This window comes from Halichoerus grypus, chromosome 7 (genome assembly GCF_964656455.1).
Source record: "Halichoerus grypus chromosome 7, mHalGry1.hap1.1, whole genome shotgun sequence".
Lineage (NCBI taxonomy): Eukaryota > Metazoa > Chordata > Mammalia > Carnivora > Phocidae > Halichoerus > Halichoerus grypus.
In genome coordinates, this window is record NC_135718.1 from 53277562 (window position 1) to 53302039 (window position 24478).

Consider the following 24478-nt stretch of genomic DNA (forward strand, 5'->3'; position numbering starts at 1 on the left):
TACCAAACTGCTCCTCTCTGTCTTCTCCCAGTTTCTCCAGTTTCAGTAAAGGCAGCCTTTGTTCCTCCACTGACCAGGCCAAAACCCTGAAATCATTCTCAACTCCCCTCTTTCTCACATCCCACATCCAATCCATCGGCAAACTCGATTTGTGTCTTCAAAATATATCTAGAATTTGACTACTTCCCACCACCTCCACCATTACCCTGCTCCGAGTTACCATTAATTCCCACCTGGATTAAAGTAGTAGCCTCTTACCAAATCCTGCTGGAAAGTCCAGTAGAAGGACTGAGAAATGACCAATGGAGTTGGCAATGTGGGTAAGCTTGACAAGACCGCTTTCACTGGAGTGGTAGGCTTGAAAGAAAGCCTGATAGAACCGATTCCACTGCATAGTGTAATCCTACGTGCTCCTCGCTGATCCTGTAATAATTCAGCAAGAAAATTCCCGTGTCAGAGCCTCTGCGAGCTCTTCCTTCTGCCTGGATGGACCATCCTTCCCGCCAGAGTCTTATCTGGAATACCTGCTCTTTCTCCTGAATTCAGATTTCCGTTAAAATGCCAGCTTCTGAGAGATTTTTCTTATCAGCCTATTTAAAATAGCACCTCCCACTCTCTATTCCCTTTTTTTCTTTATTTTCTTCATAGCATTTGTCACTATCTGAATATTTCAGTCTCCCTCCTACCTCCCTACACACACTAGAATGTAAGTTCTATGAGGGCCGGGGCTTTGTTTTGTTCACCATTGTACACCCAGCCTCGCAAATATCTCTGGAACGAATAAATAAGTGACCTTCGTCTCAAACTCACAGGGTTACTACCAAGAACGTGCAAGCATATTCAACTTTAAGACCTCCGAATTGACCCTCTAGGATCCAGGAATGTTGGGCATGCACCCTCGTTAATACCGCTCCTAGCTGTCCCCCTCTTAGAAGACATACGGCAGCACTTCCGCCCTCGCTCAAATCTCGGAAAAGGAGGGGCGATGGGTTTATGTCATCATCCTGCGCCCGCCTGCCCCGCGACGTGCCGGCAGCTGGCGCAGCCCTCCGCTCGCCCGGCCTCCCCCTCCCTGGTTCAGCGCTCTGGTTCCGCCATGGAATCCAACAAGGATGAAGCCGAGCGCTGTATTAGCATCGCCCTCAAGGCCATCCAGAGCAACCAGCCTGACCGGGCGCTCCGCTTCCTGGAGAAGGCGCAGCGGCTGTATCCGACGCCGCGAGTTCGCGGTGAGTGTGAAGTGCTGGAGAGAGAGAGGGGACATTAGAACTGATGGGGCGAATAGGGGAACGGACCGAGGGGAGCAGTTGGAGGAGGGGGAGGGGTAGCGAGGCGCGGCTACGCCTGCGCACTGAGACGCGCGGTGGCCGCTGGGAGGTGTAGTCTTTCGCTCTCACGCCTCTCCGGGACGCTGGACACCTGATGACAGGGGCGGCCGCGACTTCAACTTTTTGGGTGCTTGTGGAACCCTCTGAGATTTGGAGTTACCGAGGATGAGAGGCGCTGGCGGGTGAGGGGAAGGGAACTTACCTGGAGGCGAAATTGAACTACTTTTCCCAAGGGGCCATTCGGTGGCCCAGGGCCGGTTGCCGGCCTGGGAACTATTATAGTTTAGGAAAATAAACATTAACTCCTGTGACGGAGAGAATGGGTTTTGGGGAGGGAAAGAGGACTTCTGACCTTCGCACGGCCTGGAAGGATGTGTTCATATCTTCACTCCCTAGCACGTCTCCGGGCGAGGGCCAGGGAACACCCTCGGTCCGAAAGTAGAGCCTGCCTTCCCCCCCCCCACCCCCCCGCTCCACACCGCCGCCTTGCACCCGCTGCCCTGAGGCGGGCCCCTCACTTCCTCCTGGAGGCTCTTCACCCGCCTGTGAGATTCGGGGCTTGTCGGAGACGCTGGCCGCAGGCACCTCTCCCACCCTTGCCCACAAGAGTCCCTCAGTGACCCCCGTATGGACGGCTGGACAGCACAAGGCTGCTAAGTGTCCCGGGGCTGGGGCTTCCAAGCCAGGGAGGGATTAGCGAGGTTGTCTCAACCACTCAGCATTTCACTCTATCCAGGAACCGTCTTTTTCTTTAAGCTAAGACTTAAGAGAAGTTTTTCTTAATACAAGCTGGAAGGGAGAAAGAGGTAGTCCAGAGGGGCACCAGGGTGGCTCAGTCGGTTAAGCGTCTGCCTTTGGCTCAAGTCATGGTCTCAGGGTCTTGCAGGTGAGCCCTGCATGAGACTCCTTGCTCAGCGGGGAGTCTGCTTCCCCCACTCCCTCTACTCCCCCTCCCCTGCTCGTGCTCTCTCTGTCTCTCAAATAAATAAAATCTTTAAAAAGAGAGAGAGAGACCATTAAAGATACAGGGATCATGCTATCAGTTATGATGCAGTAAACCATCTGGTGTGTAACAGGTACTCCCAGTCAGAAGACCTGAGTTCTTACCCTGACTGCTACACCATGCAATCTTTCTGAGCTTGGGTTTTCTTAGCTGGAAAATTAGAGGGTTGGTGCAGATAATGTGAGTAACAGTAATACCATAGGGCTTCTCCGTTTAGAACGCTCCTTCCAGGGGTGCCTGGCTGGACCAGTCCGCAGAGCACACAACTCTTGATCTCTGGATTGTAAGTTCAAGCCCCAAGTTGGATGTAGAGATGACTTAAAAATAATAATAATAAAATAAATCTTTAAAAAAAAAAAAAGGAAGAAAGCAAGCTCTTTCAAATGCATTTTCTCACTTGAGCCTGCCCTATCGGGGAGGCAGAGCAAAGATCATTATCTTTGTTCTGTCGATGAGGAAATATCTCAGAGGCAAGGGACTTGCCCAAGATTACACAGCTAGAAATTGGAAAGTTCTGTGACTCTATAAATGTTTAGTAGAGGAATGAAATGAAAGAGCAGTCAGCCTCCTAACCTTCTTTGCCCACATTTGGAATTGAGAAGGGTGACCACCAGCGGAAGAGGCCACCTGGAACGGTCCAATTTTCCTCCTGACTACAGGTTGATCTTTGGCCTCTTCGCCTTCTCTCGGAAAGGGTTTCAGTCTGTATTTGCCAGGACTCCTGAGGTAACCTGCTCAAGGAGTTTCCCTAGAGAAATAAATCACACTCTGTAAGAGAGGAGCATGGTGGGATGGGGGCCTGCCAGTCTCAGAATCCTGTTTGATTCTAATGCTTTTGGGGACTCAAGAGCAGGCAGCCAAGAAAGGATGGTAACAACATGGCCTTTGGGGTCTTCCTGTCAGCAGCCTCCTGGGCCATTTTGGGGGCTTGGACTGGTGTCCTTCCCGGGGCTCAAGAAATGGAATTTGCTCAGGCAGAATAGTCACCTGCATGATTGTCATATTCCCGCTATTGTGGAGAGACTGTATGCCTCATGTCTCTCTGTAAACTTCACCTTAAACCATCTGCAGCCCTGTACTGAGCCGACAAGGACCTGGGGTTAATGTAGGCCTGGGATGAAGAAGTCTTGGTTAAAAAAAATATTGGGTAGTTGTTTACACTTGCTGTTTGAGGTTTGAGCTCATTCCAGGTGCTCGTTCAATGCTAAGACTTTTTTTGTTTATTTGCAAAGTCCTCTGCTTGGTGCTAAGTGCATATATGGCAGGATCTGTAAGACATGATCCTTCACCTCAAGCAGCTTATAATCTAGCGAAGGAGACAAAGTTACAGAAAAAATAATACTGTGGTTAAAGAAAAAATTCAGCACACTGTTAGATACCAAGGACTGAAGGATAGACATGAAAGATCCAGTCCCTTCCCTCCGTGGGTTCATAGTCTGGTGAGCTGGAGCGGAGTGCTGGGGATGGAGCACTGAACTCGGAACTCCCAGCAGTCTAGTGAGACTTAAAAATAATGGTAGAACACAGGTGATGGAAAATAGTGGTAGATCACAGTGAGGGAAAGCTTCAGGGAGGAAGACAGAGGCAGCATTTGAATTGCACTTTGGAGGAAGGGAACAGACTTGGAGAAGGACATCCTGGGGAAGACATGGAGGCTGGAAGGTGTGAGGTTTGGGGGAGAGGATTGGGTGTAGCAAGATTTGGCAGCTGTGGAGGTAGTAATTTGAGTATAGAGAGGATTAAGGCCGGAAAGTAGGATGGGGCCAGATTGTGGAAATCCTTTCCTGCCAGACCAGGATATTCACTTTATTCTGTAGTTGGTGAAAAGACCATTGAAAATTCTGGTAGCAGGAGTAAGATAACGGTACTCTTCTTAAAAGAGAACAGCATGAAGGGTTAATGAGAGGGAAGAGAGAGAGAGAGTCAGAAACCAATTGGGAGCCCATTCACTGCAGTGAGTAGGTCAGGAGCTCTGAGCGCCTGAGATAAGGCATTCCCCAGATGAGGATAAGGTCATTGGAGAGGCGGCACCACGCCTTGTGTGAGAGAGGTACGCTGAGGAGAAACGGGGACACACAATCCAAGCCTGTGTCCCCGGGGAGAAAGCAAGTTTGAGGGTGGTGGGTGGGAAGAGATGGGCAGGGGGCAAGGTGCCAGCGGCTGCTCCAGAGGAGCTGTCAGCGTGGGGCTCAGGAGAGAGCCCCGTGTTCCAGCTGAAAGTCTGGTCTTGTCGGTTTGAAGGTGCTCCCTGGAGTCAGGCGTGGCTGGGGTCACTGTGGGAGAGTGTGGAACGCACAGAGGAGGCTGCTGCGGGCACCACCACAGCCCACATCTGCCCCTAGCAAACGGGAGAGACTGGGGAAGCCACCGAGTGAGACGGAGCAACAACAGGAAGAGGCGATCCCAGGAAAGAGAGCAGCCAGGTGGCCATGGAGTGCAGTGTCGGGGAGGTGGTGAGCAACACGATCAGGCCTCACGGGAAAAGGGCAAATCAAGAAGGATCAAGAGCATGGGTAGAAGATTGGTCTAGGAGAAGTGCAAGGACAGACAGAGGGAAAGGTTGGTGAGAGGAAACGCAGAGCAACGTTGAAGGGTTGAGGGTCCTCGCAGTGAAAAGGCTCTGCTGCAGGACGTGGGGCCAATGGCTGGACACTTGTACTGTGGAGTAGTAGCAGGTCCCTAAGCTGGGAAGTCCTAGGGCAGGGCTAGTGGGGCTGGTCAGTCCCCTTCTGGGAGTTTCTGTCCAGCAACTGGCAGCCCCCTGGCATGGCCTCTGCCTGAGGCTTGCAACAATGGTGGAAAGTACCGGATTTTTCCGGGAGCCGATGAGAACATCCTCAGTTTCCCCAGCACACACAGCGAGGGTTATCCTGGATGATCTTGCAGCTCGGGCTGCTTGAGGGTCCTGGGGAAGTCAGGAAGGCCACACTGGAAAGGCCAGCGGGGGAGGGATTTTGCTTTCAGAGTGTCAGAGCGAGAGATGGTGAGGTACTGGCGAGGTCCAGGGTGGGGCTGTCCACGCAGGTCAGTCAGCCTTCCTGAGCCCGACTGTGCACTCAGCCCTTCCGTTCCCCAGATCTTATTCACGCCTCCGAGCAGCCCTGTGAGGGCAGAGATCACGCCTTCCCTGGCGGATTCGCTAACGTGGCTCATCAGCAAAGGAGCCGCACTGTCCGGGCCTGCTCCCAGGCTGCTGCCCCACGCTGGCCTCCCTTTCCCGACTCGCTCTGAGCACTACAGGTACACAGAGAGAGCCTGGAAATAAAACGAACAGTAACAGAGAACACTTAATATCTGCTGAGTGTTGTGCTGAGTCCTTTATATGCATTTGCTCGTCTACTCTTTCAGCTCCCTCGAGGGAGATACAGTTTTACATGAAGAAGCTGAATTGACTTGTCCAAGATGACCTTGCTAGCAAGCGGCAGAGCCAGCCCTGACCCCAGCCAGCCTCGCCCTCCAGTCTGGCTTTGAGGAGGGCCCACCGCTGGCGGCTTGGGCCATACAAGTGCTCTCACCTCTCCCACTGCAGCTCTCGTTTCTTCCACCAGGTTCCTGTCTCTTTAGATGTCTGCCAGCTTTACTGCGAGGGCAGAGGCAGGGTCTGAACCCAACCTCGTCTGACTCCAGAATCGTCACGTTAGGCCGTTCTGTGTCATACTCATTTGCGACATTTGCGAGGCAGTCACATCCCACAGGTCTGGTGGAGGCGGTGTCCAGGCCAGGAGGGAGACCTACTTGGCAGCAGCCAGAAATCTTGATTTGCCAACTCAAGCAGGAGCCTCTGTGTGGCCCAGAGCACATCCATTCCCCTTTGGGCTCCCTTTCTACAATGTAAGGACATTCGAGTGGCCGACTCCATGTAACTACCCTGAAAAGTTTCCACAGTCTTCCCTGAGAAATACTAGAGCGGGTCCATCCACCTCCTGGCTGATGCTCCTGTGTATCTGTAGCAGTTGAATGGTTGTCGTGTTGTCCTTAGGGTTCGTTAGCTCAGCCTGGACCACTGAGGCTTCCAGAGAAACTGAAATAAACACGTTCTTGAAATGCCCTCCAAACCCAGCAAACCGGCCCCTCCCTCTGTCCCATCTTCATCAGCATCTCTTCATCTTTTGTTCTCTTCGTTTGCCTGGCATGGACCCGGCATCTGGGACAGTCTGAAATCTCATGGTTCCGGCTGGGTCCAAAGCCTGCTGAGTGCTGACACTTTGCCTTCCTAAGCCCTGGAGCTCCCTGGCCCCACCTGCTCAGGTCCCCTCCCCGGCCAACCAGTTCATCAGCCTGTGTCATAATATCAGCAGCTACTCATTTTGAACTTTCATTCTTGTCAGTTTCTGTGCCAGGTGCTTACACGTTATCTCATTTCATCCTCATACACCCCATTAGCCATGGATCCCTTAGGAAACTGAGGTTCAGACAGATTGTAGATTTTTATCGGCCAGGGCCATACTGCTAGGACGTGACTGAGCTGAGATTTGAACCCAGGTCTTTCTGAATTTAACTTCTCTTCTCTATTTGGAATGACTGTGCTGGAAGGGGTTCCCCATGCCCGATGCCAGACTCAGGCAGCCCGGGCTAGCATAGTTCAGAACAAGGTTCTGGGAACTGGGCATCCAGGCATTAAGTGCTGCCTCCCAGCTTATGCAGCCATGGGCCACTGGATCACACACACGGCTCTTTTTTATAATGGGGATGGTGGTGGTGAGACCAACCTCGAAGGCCATTGTTCAGATTAAGTGAACTAGTACACGCAGAGCCCCGGATCCGGGCCTGCCTAGCACGCGGTGAGCGCTTGGCGCGCACTCCTGGGCTTGGCTGCGGGAGTGCTCCACCTCCTCCGTGCAAGGCAGGCTTGACCGACAGCTCCTTTCTGAGGGAGGCCACCTCAGACAGCAGCGGCTCAGGGCACAGTGGCCCACTCAAGTCCCAGGGTTCTGCTCCCAGCAAGCCCTGCCCCTGGCCCCTCGTGTGAGGCGCAGGTATGTTGCTTTAGAGGGTGCCGTGACACCCAGCACGGTGCGTTGAGCCCAGCAGGCTCCTGGCATGTTTGAAAGAAACTGGGGACCAGCCGGGGGCACTGCTGTCCTTCCTCAGCACAGTGTCCTGGGTCCCTGCAGTAGTCCAGGTGCCTGGCTTCCCAGGGCACTGTACCCCAGGCATGACCGGGGGTTCCAGAACTGGTTGCATGCCTGGACTAAATGGGCACAGGGAACTTTGGCCAGAGATTTGGGCTCTTCCTGATTGAGTAGCAGGACCCACGGAGTTGGGTTTGAGTCACTGGGACCCTGTCTGAGGGTGACAGCTGATGTCCTACTTAGACTCTGAACGCTGAAGTCGGATGTTTGACATGGCCAGCCACTTGAAACGTGTGAAGAATAGCAAGTAGCAGAGGCTGTCTTTATCCTGGGTCTCCTACCATGTCTGGCCCTCTGGGGCAAATTCATTGCCTCCATTCCCCTTCACAGCTAAGTAAAAGCCTCCAGGAGGCCTTTCCCACCAATCCCGGCTGAAACAGATGGTCCTGCTAAGTGGGGTCCCCTTTGAGACTTTGCCCATCTCAACAGAGTCTGTTAAACACACTACTTTGGGGGGCACCTCGGTGGCTCAGTTGGTTAAGCGTCTGCCTTCAGCTCATGTCATGATCCCGGGGTCCTGGGATCGAGCCCCACGTCGGGCTCCCTGCTCAGCGGGGAGCCTGCTTCTCCCTCCCTCTCTCTCTACCCCTCCCCCTGCCTCATGCGCTCTCTCTCATGCTCTCTTTCTCAAATAAATAAATCTTTTTAAAAATAAATAAATAAGCACACTGCTTTGGGATTTTTAAAACCTGAAGGGTTTATGGTGTGTTTTTATGCAGAGTTTTAAGTTAACCTATACCCAGGAGTGCCTGGCTGGCTCAGTCCGTAGAGCATGCAACTCTTGATCTTGGGCCCCACGTTGTGACTTTGAGCCCCACGTTGGGTGTAGAGATTACTTAAAAAGAAAATCTTTAGGGGCGCCTGGGTGGCTCAGTCAGTGAATCGGCTGCCTTCGGCTCAGGTCATGATCCCACGGTCCTGGGATCGAGCCCCGCATCAGGCTCCCTGCTCTGCAGGGAGCCTGCTTCTCCCTCTCCCTCTGCCTGCCTCTCTGCGTACTTGTGCTATCTCTCTGTCAAATAAATAAATAAAATCTTTAAAAAAAAAAAGAAAGAAAATCTTTAAAAATAAAAAGGTGTAAAATAACCCGTACCCTGACAACTCCTGGGATCTGTGGACCCTGCAGGCAACTGTCCCACTAGCGCCCGCCGCCCCCTCCCAGCCCTAGCCCAGGCCCAAGTCAGGGAGGGAGCTAGGGGCTTTGCTGGGAAAGGCAGTAGGTGGGATGCGGGGTGCGGGTGGGGTCCTGGCCTCTCCCAGGACCAGGCAGCCCCTCCGCTATGGCATGTGGCCTTGCTGGAGCGGGAGCCCTGAATGCTTTGCTTGCCTCGCACAGCCCTGATCGAGTCCCTCAACCAGAAACCACAGTCTGCCGGTGACCCTCCCCAACCCACAGACACGACCCACAGGAAAGCAGGTGGGGCCGACGCCCCCTCGGCCAACGGAGAAGCTGGAGGAGGAGAGAGCACCAAAGGCTACACTACAGAGCAAGTAGCAGCAGTGAAAAGGTAGAGGGGCTGGAGCCTGGTGCTGTTGGGAAGTTTCCAGATCTAGAGCAGGCTTCCTGCAGCCTGTCCTCCACCTCACATCTGCCTGTGGTCTGGGTGGGCCCTGGGAGGGTCCCGAGGATGGACGAGCTCCAGCTGGGCCGGCTCACCAGGCCCTGGAATACAGTGTGGGAATCAGGGCTCTGCTGTCCCCTCCCGCCACGACAACCCACGGCGGGGGCTGGAAGTGCTGACTCCCCCGCGGCTGGCTTCCTGTGCTGCCGGCCGGCCAGCGAGCCCCGGCTCTTTACACGGCTCTGTTTATCAAGATGGGGCTCGGGCTCCCCTTCCAGCTTCCCCCCCGCCCCTAACAAAGACCCTTTCAGACCAGAGCCTGTGTGGCACAGAATGGAGACAGGAGACGGTTGTCCCTCCAGGGCTTGGGCAGGCCCTGCACAGACACTGACAGTCCTGAGGTGGCCTCTGGTGAGGGTGCTGTTAGCAAAGGGAGATGGTTCCTGGCCTGAAACACAGCAGCTGCCCCCTCAGAAATCCCAGATGTATTCTGGGTGTTTTCCCCTGGGCCCTACCTGACTCCCCATCCCAGGTGGCGCTTACTGAGGCTCCCTTGCCCCCGAGGTCTGACAGCTGACTGGAGTTGCTATCAGCCGTGCCCTGCTGGTCCCCCTGAGCCTGCTCAGAGCTGTGTGCCCACACTGCTTGTTCCTCGCCGCCCTCACCTCACGGCCCTGGGCCCGCTCTACCCCTTCCCCCAGGGTCAAGCAGTGTAAAGATTACTATGAGATCCTGGGGGTGAGCAGAGGGGCCTCCGATGAGGACCTGAAGAAGGCCTACCGCAAGCTGGCCCTCAAGTTCCACCCAGACAAGAACCATGCACCTGGTGCCACTGAAGCTTTCAAAGGTAAGCGAGCCTTGGTTCCCTGCTGTTTGGTGTTTTTATCTCCTGCCCTTGAGAAGGAATAAGAGGCCAAGACACCTTTTCCGGGCCTTGGACCCAAGCCCCCTGGGCTCAGGAGTGCTTCCTGGAAAGAAAGTCCCAGTAGCCACCTGTAGCCTACAGAGTCTGTCAGAGCTCCGATGGCACCGACCCTGCCTCTCCTTCCTCCACGTTCCCCAGGAGTGACAGGAGGGGAGCTGAGGCAAGAGAGGACCAGTGGCTTCACAGTGGTGTAGCGATTGAGGGGCGGAGGGAGGCCTCCTGGTTCACCCATATGCACATCCCCATCTTGGGGTCTTGGTAACAGGTGCCCTGTGCTGAGGGGCAGAGTAGCCTCAGGTCCGCGGCCTGGTGGCCTCCTCGTCTCCAGCAGCCACCGCCAGCCCCGCACTACACACACACTCACGTGAGGCGGTGACCGCCGCCGAGAAGGGAGCCTTCGGCGGAGCAGGTGGCAGAGCAGACCCCTGAGACCTGCTGTGCTGTTCCCGGGCCCAGCCTCGTTACTCCATTCCAGGCCGCTTAGGGTTGGTCCTGCTTGGGTGGGGGTCGTCTGAAGGCATCATCCCCGTCAGCCCCAGGGCGAGAAGGTGAATAGGAGTGGGTAGGCAAGGCAGCCGTGGTTACTGTTACTCCAGCCCGGACTTCTGCCTGCAGCCTGCACGACAGACGCGAAGAGGCCAGACCTAGCCTGGACGGCAGGAATGGCAGGGATTACGAATGCCTTCGTGGCAATGGCAAGAGGAGAGGATTCTCCTTATTCTCAAGGTTTACAGGTTGCAGATGCAGCTTTGACCCGCTCCTTTGAGAGAGTGAACCTCTGGAGAAGGAGCAAGAGACTGAGGAGGGCCTGGAGCTGGGTCCTTTGAGGCACAGGTTTCCTGCCTAGGGAGCCCTAATGGGGGGGCCTTGGGGCCAGGCCGGGGAACAGACGCTGGGACCTGGCCCCCCGGGAGGAGAGGGCTCGCCAAGCCCCACTACCAGCAGTGGAGAAGTTTTGACTACACCTGGTGATTCGGCCCTTCCCGGCAGTTGCTGTAGGAATAAATAAGATAAGGCCCATAAAGTGCATGGGGCATAGAAAAGCCTGCCCAGACTGCCTAGATCCACTTAGAATTACTCCTGCCTGCCCCCCTCCCTACACGTGCCCAACAGCCAAACTTCTGCTGGCCCCAGGGACTCCCACTTCCTAAAGCACCACTTGAGTACCTAAAGGAAGGGAGCTCTTGGCTGCCACCGTGGCAGCCTCCCCCTGCACGCCCCATGTCTTCAAGCCTGACTTACACCTCCTTTCTAGCCATTGGCACAGCATATGCGGTACTTAGTAACCCAGAGAAAAGGAAGCAGTATGACCAGTTCGGTGATGACAAGAGCCAGGCAGCCCGGCACGGCCATGGGCATGGGGACTTCCACCGTGGCTTTGAGGCGGACATCTCCCCCGAGGACCTCTTCAACATGTTCTTTGGTGGTGGCTTCCCGTCTAGTAAGTACCCCGCCCTCCCCGCAGGCCTCCCTGGGGGTGGTGGTGGAAGACTGGATGCCGGCCCCCCCTTCCCAGCAGTCCCGCCCCCTGACTCAGACCCTCTGACCTCCAGGTAATGTCCACGTCTACAGCAACGGCCGCATGCGCTATACCTACCAGCAAAGGCAGGACCGCAGGGAGAACCAGGGTGACGTGAGTGAGGAAGGCACCGGGGAGAGCAGGGGAGGGCGCCAGGCCCCACCCAGGGTGCAGGGCCTGAAGGGGGAGTGACATCCCCAGTTGTCCGTTCTGGGAGGGCAGTGCCCCCAGCATTCTCAGCTGAGGAGCCATCTTGGGCCCCCCTCCCCTTGCCATTCTGCGAGCGACACCAGAGGGAGCCACACTCCACAGTGCTGCCCAGGAGGAGTGGGGCTTTGATGGCCTCTGTTAGGGAATGTCATGCAGAAACTTCTCCACCTCCAGACAGGGCTGAGTGTGAATGGCCTTTGTGCAGTCCATTTGTTCATAAGGCCACAGTGGCATTTTCCAAGCAATGGGAAGTGAAACTTCACAAGAGAATTGTAAAGGATGACAAAGGTTGTTGACTCTTGCTTCTTTCCAGCACTCTTAAAAAATGTACACAAAAACTATAACCAGACAGTGCTTCAAAAGCATTTTGAATGCCACAGGTTAAGGAACAGCTAGCTGACCAACATTAAGATACTGTGGACGATTCCAGAGCATTGAAAATTATGGCAGGCGGAGGGGGTCCCCTCTGTTCGGTCAGTGTGGCCTTATGTTTTTATTTATTCATTTTTTTAAACTGTATGTATGTGTGTATTAAACATACAGAAGAGTTTTTAAAATCACAAATTATCACACGTAGAACAAATGTGTTTTTACTCACAATTTTGTAACTGGCGGTTTGGGAGTCAGTATATAGTGAAAACCTCCCTCGTGCCCTGCCTGCCAGTCTCCTGCAGGCAGCCGCCGTTGCTCGTGGTTCTGGTACTCTCTGACAGGCAGACACTTGCAGGTACCTCTTCCTCTGCGTCACACCAGTTGCCGTTTTGTTTTCATCTAGGGGAACTGGCAGGTGGAGGAGCTTCTGTGTTTCGGGGGGCCTGTGGGGGGGGACGAGAGAGCAGTGTCACGGCCTGTTTGTATGGCAGCCGTGCCTCCTGCCGCCGGAAGCTGGTGGTGACTGCGGCTGACGCCGCGCTCCCACCCACGTCCAGCTTGGGTGACCACTGGCCCTTCCCTCCAGGGCGGGCTGGGGGTATTTGTTCAGCTGATGCCCATCCTCATCCTGATCCTCGTGTCGGCTCTCAGCCAGCTCATGGTCTCCAGCCCGCCGTACAGCCTGAGCCCAAGGCCGTGAGTACTTGCCACGAGGGATGGGGCTGGGGTGGTGGGCGGACAGGGACTTGGGATTCTCAGCCCGCATCAGGGGCCTTCCTTCCCGTCCTGCGGGTCCTTGATCACAGTGCAGAAATCTGGCTTAGAATCCAGAAAACACCCTTTCCCTGTTGAGCTTAGGTTCTTGATCTTTTAGGATCACGGTCCCCTAAGAAAATGGAGTGAAAACTGAAGATCTTTTCCCTCGAACACTGCACATGCACATAGTTTTGCACGTGCTTTCACAGGCTTCATGCCCCCCCCCCTTATCTGCTGACCTTGAGATAAGAACCTCTGCTCTTAAGTTCTGGTTGGGGGCCTTGGGGCCATGGAAAAGAATAGGGGCTCTAGAATCAAACAGAGCAAAGGTGGCTTTGAATCCCAGCTACTCTATTAACTAAGCAGCTGTGTGACCCTGGACAAGGGTCTGAGCTTTGGTTTCCTCATCTGTACAGTGGGAATAACAACATCTATCTGCTTGTGAAAAATAAATGAGTAATACACATAAAATGCCAGGCTCAGGGCGCCCGGCTGGCTCATTCGGTGGAGCGTGCAACTCTTGATCTCGGGGTCTTGAGTTCAAGCCTTATGTTGGGTATAGAGATTACCTTAAAAGAAATAAGCAAAATGTTTGTTAAAAAATGCCAGACTTGTCAGAAATGTTCAACAGTATTTGTTGAATGAATATATGGTCTCAGCTGCCAGTAGTGAACTAGGGCAAGTTATTTGGCCTTTTAAGGTATCAGCTCCCCTCGTTTACTTCCAGCCCCTGGCACCACAACTGATGCATAGTTACAGAGTGGGTGCTCGGCTTCTATTTGTGGGAGCTCTCTGCTCCCAAAGCGGCCTGGCCCTGCCTGGGAGCCTGGCGGCCTTCCTCTCGGCCAGCAGGGGGCAGAGTCGGGCTGCTGGGCCCTTCCAGGCGGCGCAGGCTCTCTGAGGCCTGTTGCCAGCCAGCCCTTGGCTCTGCAGCTGCAGCGGCAACAGGGGGAAGGTAGGGGATGTCCTCCCCCCGGCACTGTCTTCTGTTTGTGTGTCGAGGCTCTTCCCACACCCTGCAGAGCCCTCTCGGTCTCTAGGACCGAGAGCTGGAAGGCCACAGCTCCTTGGAGTCCTTCTGTCATGTTGTTCCTAAGCCTCTGAACTCCAGACTGGGAGTTCCCGGGTAGGCAGGCAGGCCCTGGGCAGCAATCGGCTTAGGGGAGGAATGCCGAGATGGGAGGCACAAGGAGCCCGACTCACACCCCTAATCAGAGGCTGAGCCCAGCCTCCCCTCCTGCGCCGACTAGGGCCTCTCAAAAAGGGGCTTCTCCCTACAGGCCCCAGGTCAGCAGTGTGGTAAGCAGGGCTGGCCATAGTCTGGACCCCTTGCATGGGAGGGACACCGTGCCGTTCCTTCAGACCCTCATTTTGCGTGTTGTGCGAGTCCCCGCTCTGGTTAGGAAGGAAGCAAGCCCTCCTGTTGGGGGGCCCTGTTGTTCTCTAGAGCTGCCCCGGGCCTGGGCGCCGGTGCCCACTTTGTGCCTGATGTATTTCCGGCCAGGTCGGTGGGCCATGTCCACAGGCGAGTCACTGACCACCTGAATGTCGTCTACTACGTGGCAGACACCTTCTCTAAGGAGTACACAGGCTCCAGTCTCAAAACAGTTGAACGGAACGTGGAAGACGATTACATCGCCAACCTCCGGAACAACTGCTGGAAGGAGAAGCAGCAGAGTGAGTGTGTGTGTGTCGCAGGGCCAGAGCTTGAGAGCAGGGAAGAGAGAACCCTGCCTACCGGGGATTTGGGGACCCAGCACCAGGCACGGCCTTGTACCAGCCACCTCCCGGTCAAGAGCGGGACCCCAGCCCTGGTTCCGTGGGGCAGGGAGCCAGGGGCTTCCTAGAGATTTCCTCCAGGTTCCCGTAAATCATGGCCATCAGCCTGAGTTTGGCTGCCAGAGGTAAGGATGTCGAGATAGACCGGAGCACGTGTCCTGGCCACCGAGTGATCAGGCATCCAGCTCAGTCTGTGGGACCCCAGCGCGGTCGAACCAGGATGACCGCTTCTTTCCTTCTCACAATTGGGACCATAGTCTTTGCTCTCCAGGGTCTTTCCTGAAGGGAGGCCAGCTCTGCCCCAGCTCTGGGGCCTGTGACAGCCTTTCTCCCGCCCCCACAGGCTGGGCAGGTGCTCTAGTAGCCTTTGGGAGATCCCAGGTGCACCCTAACTCTGCCCCGTTGCTTTGCAGAGGAAGGCTTGCTGTACCGGGCCCGCTACTTCGGTGACACAGATATGTACCACAAAGCACAGAGGATGGGCACCCCGAGCTGTAACCGACTGTCAGAGGTGCAGGCCTCCCTGCATGGATAGTCCTGGGCCAGCCACGCCGCCGAGGTCCAAGTATGAGCCAGGGCCTCCTCTGCCCTGCAACTCTTGGCAGCTCTGGTCCTGGTCATGAGGCAGAGGAGGGCGGGAGGGCGAGAGGGGAACAGCCTGTTCATTAGGGCACAGGCTCCTTGTCCCCAGCCTGACCTCCAGCCTGCAGAGCTGGGGCAGCTCTAGGGTATGCTCAGGCCTCTCATGCTCCTGTCTACCCCGCGCCCAGCTCCCTGGCCCTGGGAACGTGGGGAGCCCAAGAGCCAGGCAGAAGGGGGAATTGAAGGCCACTGCTAAGGGCCATGTGTGTTTCCCTGGTCGCATCCAGCCTCCAAGTCACCATGGCCCTTCCCAAGTACAACAGACTACTATCTGTGCCCTGCTGTTTAGGCCACCAAGTACTTCTGGTCCCAAGAAAGCCTCCCACCCCCGCCCCCCACACACACACTCCCCACCTGACATCAGGAAGAAACCCATGAGAATGGGTGGGCCGAGATCCCGTGCTCTTGCTCTGGCCTTCCAGGCAGGAGGAAATGGAACAGGGTGGATGGGCAGCCCCACAGTGGGTCGGGGAGGGAGCCAACAGGCTGGGACCCGGAGAGGCCTGTGTACCCTGAGCCCTCGCCCTCTGGTGGACTCCCAGGCGCGCTCTCAAGTGCTCGCGCACCGCAGCCTGGAGGCAGTCGGCCTGCCCGGGCAGCTCGCCTGTGGTCTGGGGGAGAGAACGGAGGGCAGGAGTTGAGGGTCGAACGCAGAGCCTTTAGTACAGAAGGGCTGCGGAAAAAATGCAAGTCACTGGTCGCAGCCTCCCGCCTCCTTTGCCCCTGCCTGTGGGTAGTGGGCTCAGCTCCCAGCACTTGCCGGAGGGGACAGACTGGAGCCCAGAGGAGCGTAGCAGAGGCGGGGAAGGTGCTTCTCTGTGTCGGTACCTGCCCGTCCGTCCTCTGCCTGTGTCCCCCTCGGCAAGGGTCCGGCCCCAGACGCTGTGCTTGGCGGCCATCTGCTAGCGCCTCCGGGAGAGTGACGGAGCGCAGGAGGGAGACCGGTTGGGGCCGAGGTGGGCAGGACGGCAGCCGGGAGGTCGGCTTGTTTGTGTAGGCTGAGCTAGCGGCTCCAGGCCCCGGGACTGCCGAGCTAACTGTTCCCACTCTCCTCCCCAGACCATGAAATCCCTGGAGAATTTTTGGTGACATGCACTGAGCCAAGGTGATGGACTGTATATTTAAGGAAAGACATAAAAAGAAAAAAAAATTAAAATGGAATTGGAGGCCGAACGCCGCACAGCTGCCCTCTCTCACCCAGTAAATGCTGAAAGCTCTTAGGACAGGAAAACCTGCCGCGGGGCTGCTTCCCTTCCTCCCGGGGCTGGCAGAGGCTCCACTTCGGCTCTCTCCTAGGATACGGAAACCATGGCAACGAAAGTAGAATGTAAAACTTGGAGCAAACGGCTGTGGAAAGGGCTGGGGGAGGGGGCGCCCAACTGCCTTCCTCCCCCTCCCGGGAACCGCCACCGGTCACCTCCGTGGAAGCCAGTCAGAGGCGTTGGCCAAGGATAGGAGGAGGAGGAGCGAGAACTCTCCATAGAATGTAATTTATAGAGCAAGTATAAGTGTGTGTGTATATATATATATATCTATTTATATGTAAATAGCATATATAAAGATATATATATATATATATATATATAGTCTACTTTTTAAACTATGCAGGGATTTGGTTAAGTTGTTAAGCTGATTTCTTCCCTGTTTTAGGAAACGAGGCCTGTGTGGGGAAGGTAACTTGGTCCTTCAGAGGCTAAACATTGGCCATAGCTGACAGCCTGAAGGGCAGTCGGGTCGCAGGTTTTCACGTTCCCCTCATCCCCAGCCTCCTTTTGATGGCAGCAGTAATCATGATAGTGTAAGTCTGTAGAGAACTCAGAGGTTGCCAGGGTTACGGTGAAGCTGGAGGGGAGCAGGCTTTCAGAGGAGAAAGTGCCCCTGGAGCCAGGTACCCTGTCAGGATCCAGTCATGGTGGAGGCCCCCCCAGGCCGCCTGTGGGTGTGAGACCACCCACCACAAGCTTTGGTCAGCTCAGGTGGGCTCTTAGGCCTGGGGCCCAGGAGCCCTCTGCCCGCCCTGCCGCAGAGAGCAGGGTTAGAGAGGGGGACCAAGTTCTGCCTGGCCGCCTCCCCCCCAGTCCCAAAGTGGTTTTTGCCATATAGATGCCCAGGGCACGGCTCTGCATTGTGGCCGCTGGTTTTTCCCAAGTCAGGCACCAAGGACTCCAGACGGTTCTTCCTCCAAGAGTCAGCCAGGTGGTGCCCAAGACCCTGGGGGCAGCAGCCGACTCCTGAAGAAAGTCTGGGCCTGTGGGCACCTCTGTCTCCACCATCCACGGACGTGCTGCCACCCGGCCTTCTGTTGCACTTTGGACAAAGGCTGCACCCGAACCAGAAGGGTTTCCTACTCACCTTGAAGTGAGGATTTTTCTCACAACAGCAGTTGCTGCCAGGGGAAGGGAGGGAGGTTTTATTTATTCCCACAGTTTATACTGGGCCTTCTGGAATTAGGCCCCGTTTTTCCCAAATTTTCCTCTGGCAGTGGGTGTGTCCTGGAGCCTGCCACCTTCCAAAGCCTTACTTCCCCAGGATGCCAGCCAGGAGGTGATAACCATCCTCCCAGAGTTTCTCTTGGCTCTTTTTTTATTTTTTAAGTTCCCACCCCCCCACCCCCCCACCGCCCCACCGATTTCAGATTCTTGCTGGGAAAGGAAGCTTGGTAAAGAAGTGTCAGGTCTGATTTTTGAAGGAGATCCTACCCTGTGACGCGGCAGCCACCCCGTCCCAGAGAGACGATAAGAACTGGACGTGGGCAAGAGCGCCCCGCCGGTGGTGGCCCCGGTGCTCCGCCGCCACCACCCTACCGTCTGGTCTTGGTAGACGTCCCCAGGTGGGCTGACCCATGTGCAATAAGAACATAGATCCTAAAGGATCCCCTGAGAAGCTGTATTTCTTGAATTAGAATTCTACAATTGTACATCTATAAATATATGTTTATTATGTGATTGGCCTCGGTGGGTCTGCATTGAGCAGGGGGGCTGCGGTGGGGTGCAGACACCTGTTCCTCCTGCACAGCCCAGCCCACAGCAGCGGCAGCCGTGGGTGACCGGCCCCAGTGCCGCCCTCACCCCTGCCCCAGCTGACAGCCACTTCGGTCACGAGTGTTCTTCCAAGGCTGACTCCAGGCACAGGGTACGGGGCTCAGGCCAGGCTCCTGGGGTCCCTCGGAACCTCTGCTTCCCCCTGCTCCTGCTCCTTCTCTCCATCCCTGCTGCGAGCAGAACATTCAGCATCTTCCCTCCTCCCCAGCTGGGAGCTAGAGCCCACTCCGGATCCAGAGCAGGGGGAAGGTTCGAGTTTCTTTCCATCTCTGGCTGCACAGTCTTCCCCAGACACACCTCCCACACCACCCCACAGCCCGCCCTCCTCCTCTAGAAGGTCGGAAAAGTTAAAAATGTGGCAGCCCGAGGAGAGCTTTCTGTGAATGGAGCCGCAGATCTGCCGGGGCCTCCCAGAGACAGGGCCCCGCGGCCCTGACTGGCGGCCCGAGGCCCCTCCCGCTGCCGCTCCAGCCAAAGACAGCCGGGCTGCCCGGTGGTGCCACCGCAGCTGGGGAGCTCATTGGCTGGCCCTGCCCGGTCCGCGAGCTACCACTTGTTGGCTGCAGTTGGCAGAGGCGTCGCCAGCCGCCCCCATTCACTCCTCCCATCCCCCCACCCTCAGCAGGGCCAGAAGGGGTGGGACAGACTCTGTCCCACTGTTGGCTGCAAAAAAGTCTTTGACAAGTGTCCCCACCCACTGTCAGGTGGCAAAAAACGAGCCACTAGTTCATCCAAGCTCCCGGGATCTGCCAGCTTATTTTCTCGTCCCCGGCCGCCCCCACGGGGCGAGGAGCACACAGCCTGGCCCACCGGCATGTCTTCCTGGCCCCGGCCTCCCGGGCAAAGTCACCCGACTGTCTAGGGCAGGCACGCAGGCCGCAGGGCCAAGACTCAGGTAAACAGACTGTTGACACAGTGTCGGTTCGGGAGCAACTCAGAATCCTTCCCAGATGTCACACCTTGTGATTTGGGTGAGTCAGCGCATTTCCCACAACAGGAAACCGAAGCTTGGGGGGAAAGGAAGGTGATGCCCAAGGGTCCCCGTGAAATTTGCATGGCCTCGGGGTCTGTGTAGCAAAGCAATCATTCTGCAAACATTTGCTAAACTTGGATTCACTGTGCTCAAGATTAACCCCACTCGTGCCAAGGTGAGTGGTGGGAGGCCTGTCCAGAAGGGCAGAAAAGGGAGAAAGCCACACTAGGGAAAACAGAACTTCATCTGAGGGGCAGGTGCACCTTCTCCCGCAATTACAAATGTGTCCACCCCGCTGGGCCAGCAGCTTCCCGGAGTTGACATCACCCCTAGGAGACAACATAGATCAGTTAGTTGTTGGGTATCAATGTGGACCCTGCAGCCCGGCTGCCTGGGCTGGATCCATTTCCTGGCTGGGTGGCCCTGGGCAGGTCACTTAACCTCCCCCTGCCTCAGTTTCCTCATCTTCAAAATGAGAGTCATAAAACCACCTACCTCATTGGGTTACTGTGGGGAGTAAAAGCGTTGTCACATATACGGCCCTTAAAGGCGTCTGGGACACAGGAAGCTCTAAGTGCTGTTACGTGTCCTCAGTTGACAAAGATTAATAGCAGCGGCTCAAGGCCCATTGCAGGCCCTGAACCCACAGAGGTGGCAACCAGGCAGGGGGAGAAGCCGCCGTTTGACAGAGCCCAGAGGGCGGGGGACAGTGATGGAAACAGCTGGGAGTGTGGCAGGTGTGAGCAGCTCCAGCAGGGGGGTCTGGGGAAAGGAACTGGCGCCTGTGAAGGAGGGGGGAGTCCAGCAGGGCTGGGGGCAGAGTGGGTATCCGGCTAGAAGGGACAGTCGTGAGCGAAGTCCTGGAGCTGGGGAGGCATGGAAGTGACCACATTCAAGGGTGCTGGGCCCTGCCCTCGGGGAGGTTGATGGGCACAAGCAAACCCTAAAAGGCTAGCCACCAGGGAGGCAGGTGGCGGGAGCAAAGCTGGAGGCCTGAGGTGTGCGCCCTGTCACCCCGTCCCCCAGCCTCTCATGGGGGGCTGTTTCCCTGGGAACAAGGCCTAGGCCTCCTGTAGCTTGTATCGCCCCACAGCTGTTTGGGTAGGAAATAAAGGTCCAGGACCCAGACACAACAAAGGGTGTGAGAAAGGCACGCTACTCTCTAGGACCCCCCATGACCAAGCAGCCCCCCTAGTGCCCAAGAGTTGGGGCTTGGCTTGGGAGGAGAGTGGGGTCCTGACTGCCACACCGTGTCCATCCTTATCCCTGCTTCCCCTGCCGTGGTTTGGTGCAGGGAGGGCAGGGATGCCCATCCAACTCTGGCTGGGCTTGCCCTTGGGGACAGGGCGTACAGTTCCCCCAGGGGAATTGGTGCTGGGAAGGGCAAGAGGTCAGGCTCAGGGCCTTCAGGGACTCTGGTCAGTAACCCCACTCCCTTAACTGGATTCTTGCCATTTTTCTGATGGACACAGGGAGCCCAGGAGACAGTTGCCTGAGCAGCACGGGAGGATGCCGGTGGTCTCTTCTTACAGATGGGAAAATGGAGGCCAGATGGAGGGAGTGAGGCCTTTTTCGGGTTCCTGCTTCATGCCCGTGGCCCTCACGCTCTGACCCGGCTGCTCGCTGGAGCCTCCTCCAACCACCCTCCCTGACATGCTGCCCCAGTTCCTTCTGCCAGCAACCTCCCCATTGCTCCTGCACCCCACCTCCTCTGGGAGGCCTGCCATGTTCCCACAGCCTTGGCCTAGCCCTGCCCTCTCACGCTGTAAGTCCCGAGGTGTTTGTGCAGTTCTTGGATGAAGGCTTTGCACCCTGGAGAGGCAAGGGCCTGTCTGGGGCCTGTCCGTCTTCTTCGGTGCTACAGCCCTGGGCACAGTGGGGCCTCCATGAACACAGCTGAAGGAAGAAAGGGGCCTCTCAGCGTCCACACGCCTTTCTGATGGCCACTTGGGGGCTATCCTTCCACTGCTTTCTCCACCCAGCCAGCGCTGCTCACGGTCACCCCTGTAGGGAGCTTTGCAGCCATAAAGCCGCGTACAGAACTAGGGACACTTCTCCAAGACCCGAGAGGGCTCAAGTGAGGTGCGCCACCTGCATGCTGCTGGCCAGTGCTGGCCAGTGCTGGAAGATGACCAGGCTTGGGGGATAAGCACTGAGTAGGGCCTTTTTTTTTTTTTAAAGATTTATTTATCCATTTTAGAGAGTGAGAGAGAGGGCACAAGCAGGAGGGGCAGAGAGAGGGGGAGAGAGAATCTCAAGCGGACTCTGAGCCAAGTGTGAAGCCCAATGTGGGGCTCAATCCCAGGACCCTGAGATCATAACCTGAGCCCAAACCAAGAGTCAGACGCTTAACCGACTGGGCTACCCAGGCACTCCCTGAGGAGGGCCTTTTATTCACTTCCTGGGGGAAGCAGAGTCCTGCTGAAAATGCCCCATGTCTGCTCTCCCTCAGTGCGGACGGGCGCACCAGGGGCTGGTGGGCAAATCACAAACAGGGCTCATCCCTGCAGGGACCCCTGGGCCTGTCTGAAGCAGCCCCCAGCCCCTGGGCCGTAGAGGATGCTCTCTCCAGTGGCACCAGCCATTCCAGGGCTCAGGCCCACTTCCAGCCCTCGGCTGCCCCAGTACTGCCCTGGCCACGGGCCTCAGGGTCACCACTCTGCTACCTGCTGACCGCCAGCCCATGGCTACGTGGGCAGAAACTGTTTCGGTGGTGTTCAGGCTGTGAGCCCCAGGCTGTAAGTGGCACATAGGCAAGTGGCTTCTGTCCAGATGGCTATGGGCCTCAGTCTCCCTCCCGGCCCTTCTCAGCACTGAAGCCACTGGACACAAAATCTAGAGATCAGGTTTCAAGCCTCAGCTGTAAAGGACATTTGTATCATGTTTCACTTGTATCACTTAAAAATTTTTGTTATCATTTTGAAATTATACATAAAGAAGCGCTTTTCACTTGTATCGTTTAAAAATATGCGGTCTGATTATTATCATCCTCCCACGGACCTCGCCAGTTTCATCCTTAATGTCAGCCTCTGTTATCTGTGGGGTCAGGGCTGCTGGGCTCCCTGGGGTGGGTCTTGTACAAACAGGCCAACCCAGGGGCTGGGGTCCCCCCTGGACCCAGCTTCACCCCAGGACCCCAGAACTTGAGCCCAGCTCACGGGCAGCCTAGGGTGCTCGTGGCAGGACTGGACTCGGGCCACGGGATGGAGTGGCATGACCCATGTCTGTTTATATCATTAGCACCGAAGCCGGCTGCCCGAGGCTGTCACCCCATTCAGGGAACTGTTGCCTGGGCTCGTGTTTCCAGCCCAGTTGGTTGGAGGGACACATGGGGTGGGGGGCAGAGGGGCCTCTGGCTGCCCCCCCCCCCCCGCCTGTTGTCAGGAGAGCCAGAGAAGACTGCACGTCCCTCCAGGGTGCTGCTGATGTCAAGGTGGGCACCCCCCCAGAGGGCTCCTGGGCAACCCGCGTCAGCTGCCTGGCGGCTGGCACTGTCCCATATCTGTTTGTGCACTCTCAGCTTGTGAGACCCGGCCTCTCCCTCCTGCTGCCCTCCCTGCCCCTCTCTGAAGCAGGGAAGACAGTGGGCCGGGGTGGGGGGTGGGGCGGTTCGCTGGGAAAAATGGCTGATCCACGGTTTGAGGAAGTGTTCCCTCTTTCCTGGCTCCCTGATAGGTTCCTACCTCCTTTTTCTGTCGTTGGTACCTGCAGATGCTGGCATCCCAGGCATTAGCTAGGGAAGGCCTGGGGAGAGGACCAGGGCTCCTGGCCCGGCGCCCGGCTCTGCACCTCCAAGCGATGGAATCTTGAGCCCCTCTCATAAGATCCCTAAGGCCTTTCCCTCATCTGTCAAATGGGAATTTCAGACTTGTCCTGCAGGCTGGAGGAGGTATGTGGACATCCTTCAGGAGCCCAGAACTGCCGCCAAAAGCTTATCTGTGGCATATAACATTCTGTTCCTGTAACTTCCCTAAGAAGGGACAAGGGGCCTCTGGCCCCACTGAACTTGGTAACAAGGGCTGAGACAGACCTCAGTGTCAGCAGGAACCAGGAGTTAGAGAACATGAGGATTTCTACACTTGATAGAAGGTGCCAGAAAGGACTGGGCTTGTGATTTAATTACTGGGCAGCCCGGGGAGACATCCTTGCCTTGAGCCACAAATAAAAGAGTGTTAGAGATGGCAGGCACCCTGAAGAGGGGTTCCCAAACTGTGTCCCCTCAAGCCCTTGGGCCACTAGGGGTGCAGTGGGGGAGGGAAGCATGGTGTTCCAGCCCCGCCTGTGTTTCAATCACCCACAGTTAATCTCTTTCGTTGAGTGCAGTTGGAACTTTGATTGGAGAGGAGGCTCCACTGCTGAAGTAAATATTTAAAAACCAGAGAACTAATCTAACCCCACCATTTCACCAAAAAGGAAACCGAGGCCCAGAAAAGAGAAGTGGCTTGCTTAAGTTCGCTCAGCTCAGTTGCGCCAGGGCTGCTGCCTGGGCTACTCACCCCTGGTCCAGGGACAAAGAGCCTTCACCCTGAGGAGGAAGAGGACAACTGCCAAGTGTGTGTGGAGGGGGATGTCCCCACCAAGGTCTGGGCCTCGGTCTCAGCTCACCTGACGAGGTGAGGCCTCGAGGGCCAGGAGCCATGTTCTCCCAAGGCAGGCAGCGCAGAGACTGATCTGGGCTGACAGGAGGGCAGAGTCATCCTCCGCCCTCACCTCCCTGAGCAACGGAGAGCTTTGCGAGTTGTCAGCCCTGGCGAGGCCCCTCCGGCTAACAATGACCCCAGCCCCTGCTCTCCAGTTTGCTGCCCAGCACCCCAGAATCACCTCAGATTCCTCACTGCAGCTATTGGAGGCAGGCAGGCAGGTACCCCCCCCCCCCGCCCCTTTATAGGTGGGGACACTGAGGCACCAGCAGTAAGCAGGCCTGGCACCGCGCCTCCCTGACGCAAACCTGTGCTCTCGTCATCATTGCCTACTCCTCTGGTATCTCTCCCCGGCCCCCGTCCGTGCTAGGGACTTGCCCTCCTCCTCACAGAGCAGCTCTGCTTGCCCCTGCACCCAGCCCTGTGCTGACTGGCCCACGCTTCCCCTCACTCGCTTTAGCAAGGACAACCAAAGTGCTTCTCGGGTCTCTCAGCAGGCCCAGAGCTCTTGGCCTAGCCCTTCTCCTGTGGAGGTAAACAGAACCATCCCCCAGCTGCAGAGAGAGCACAAGCCAGGAACTTGGTCCTCCCACACT

General features: G+C 56.4%; 1 protein-coding gene and 2 long non-coding RNA genes across 7 annotated transcripts in view; 1 reads left to right on the forward strand and 2 right to left on the reverse strand.

Moving 5' to 3' along the window:
- The window catches only part of LOC118530432 (uncharacterized), a 30502-nt gene extending 29483 nt beyond the window's left edge, over positions 1-1019 (reverse strand). For both annotated transcript variants that reach the window (XR_013449738.1, XR_013449737.1), the window contains exon 1: positions 259-1019. This is a non-coding gene — a long non-coding RNA (uncharacterized LOC118530432). The remainder of the gene's footprint in view (positions 1-258) is intronic.
- Positions 1020-1093: 74 nt separating this feature from the next.
- DNAJB12 (DnaJ heat shock protein family (Hsp40) member B12) lies at positions 1094-18173 on the forward strand. Of its 4 annotated transcripts, none has more exons than XM_036083887.2 (9): positions 1094-1229; positions 8800-8971; positions 9727-9872; positions 11206-11391; positions 11504-11583; positions 12638-12747; positions 14312-14484; positions 15000-15151; positions 16288-18173. In XM_036083887.2, exons 1-8 carry the CDS (start codon positions 1097-1099, stop codon positions 15119-15121), a joined length of 1122 nt encoding a protein of 373 aa, XP_035939780.1. In that variant the 5' UTR covers positions 1094-1096; the 3' UTR covers positions 15122-15151; positions 16288-18173. The 4 variants fall into 4 exon arrangements, with proteins under 4 accessions (XP_035939780.1, XP_035939781.1, XP_035939779.1 ...); XM_036083888.2 differs by having other exon boundaries at positions 15000-15145; XM_036083886.2 differs by having other exon boundaries at positions 15000-15097.
- LOC118530433 (uncharacterized) lies at positions 12244-16289 on the reverse strand. Its single transcript, XR_013449740.1, has 3 exons — positions 15583-16289; positions 13271-13376; positions 12244-12494 (listed from the first exon to the last, which is right to left on the reverse strand). It is a non-coding gene; the product is annotated as an uncharacterized LOC118530433 (long non-coding RNA).
- Positions 18174-24478: the final 6305 nt, after the last annotated feature.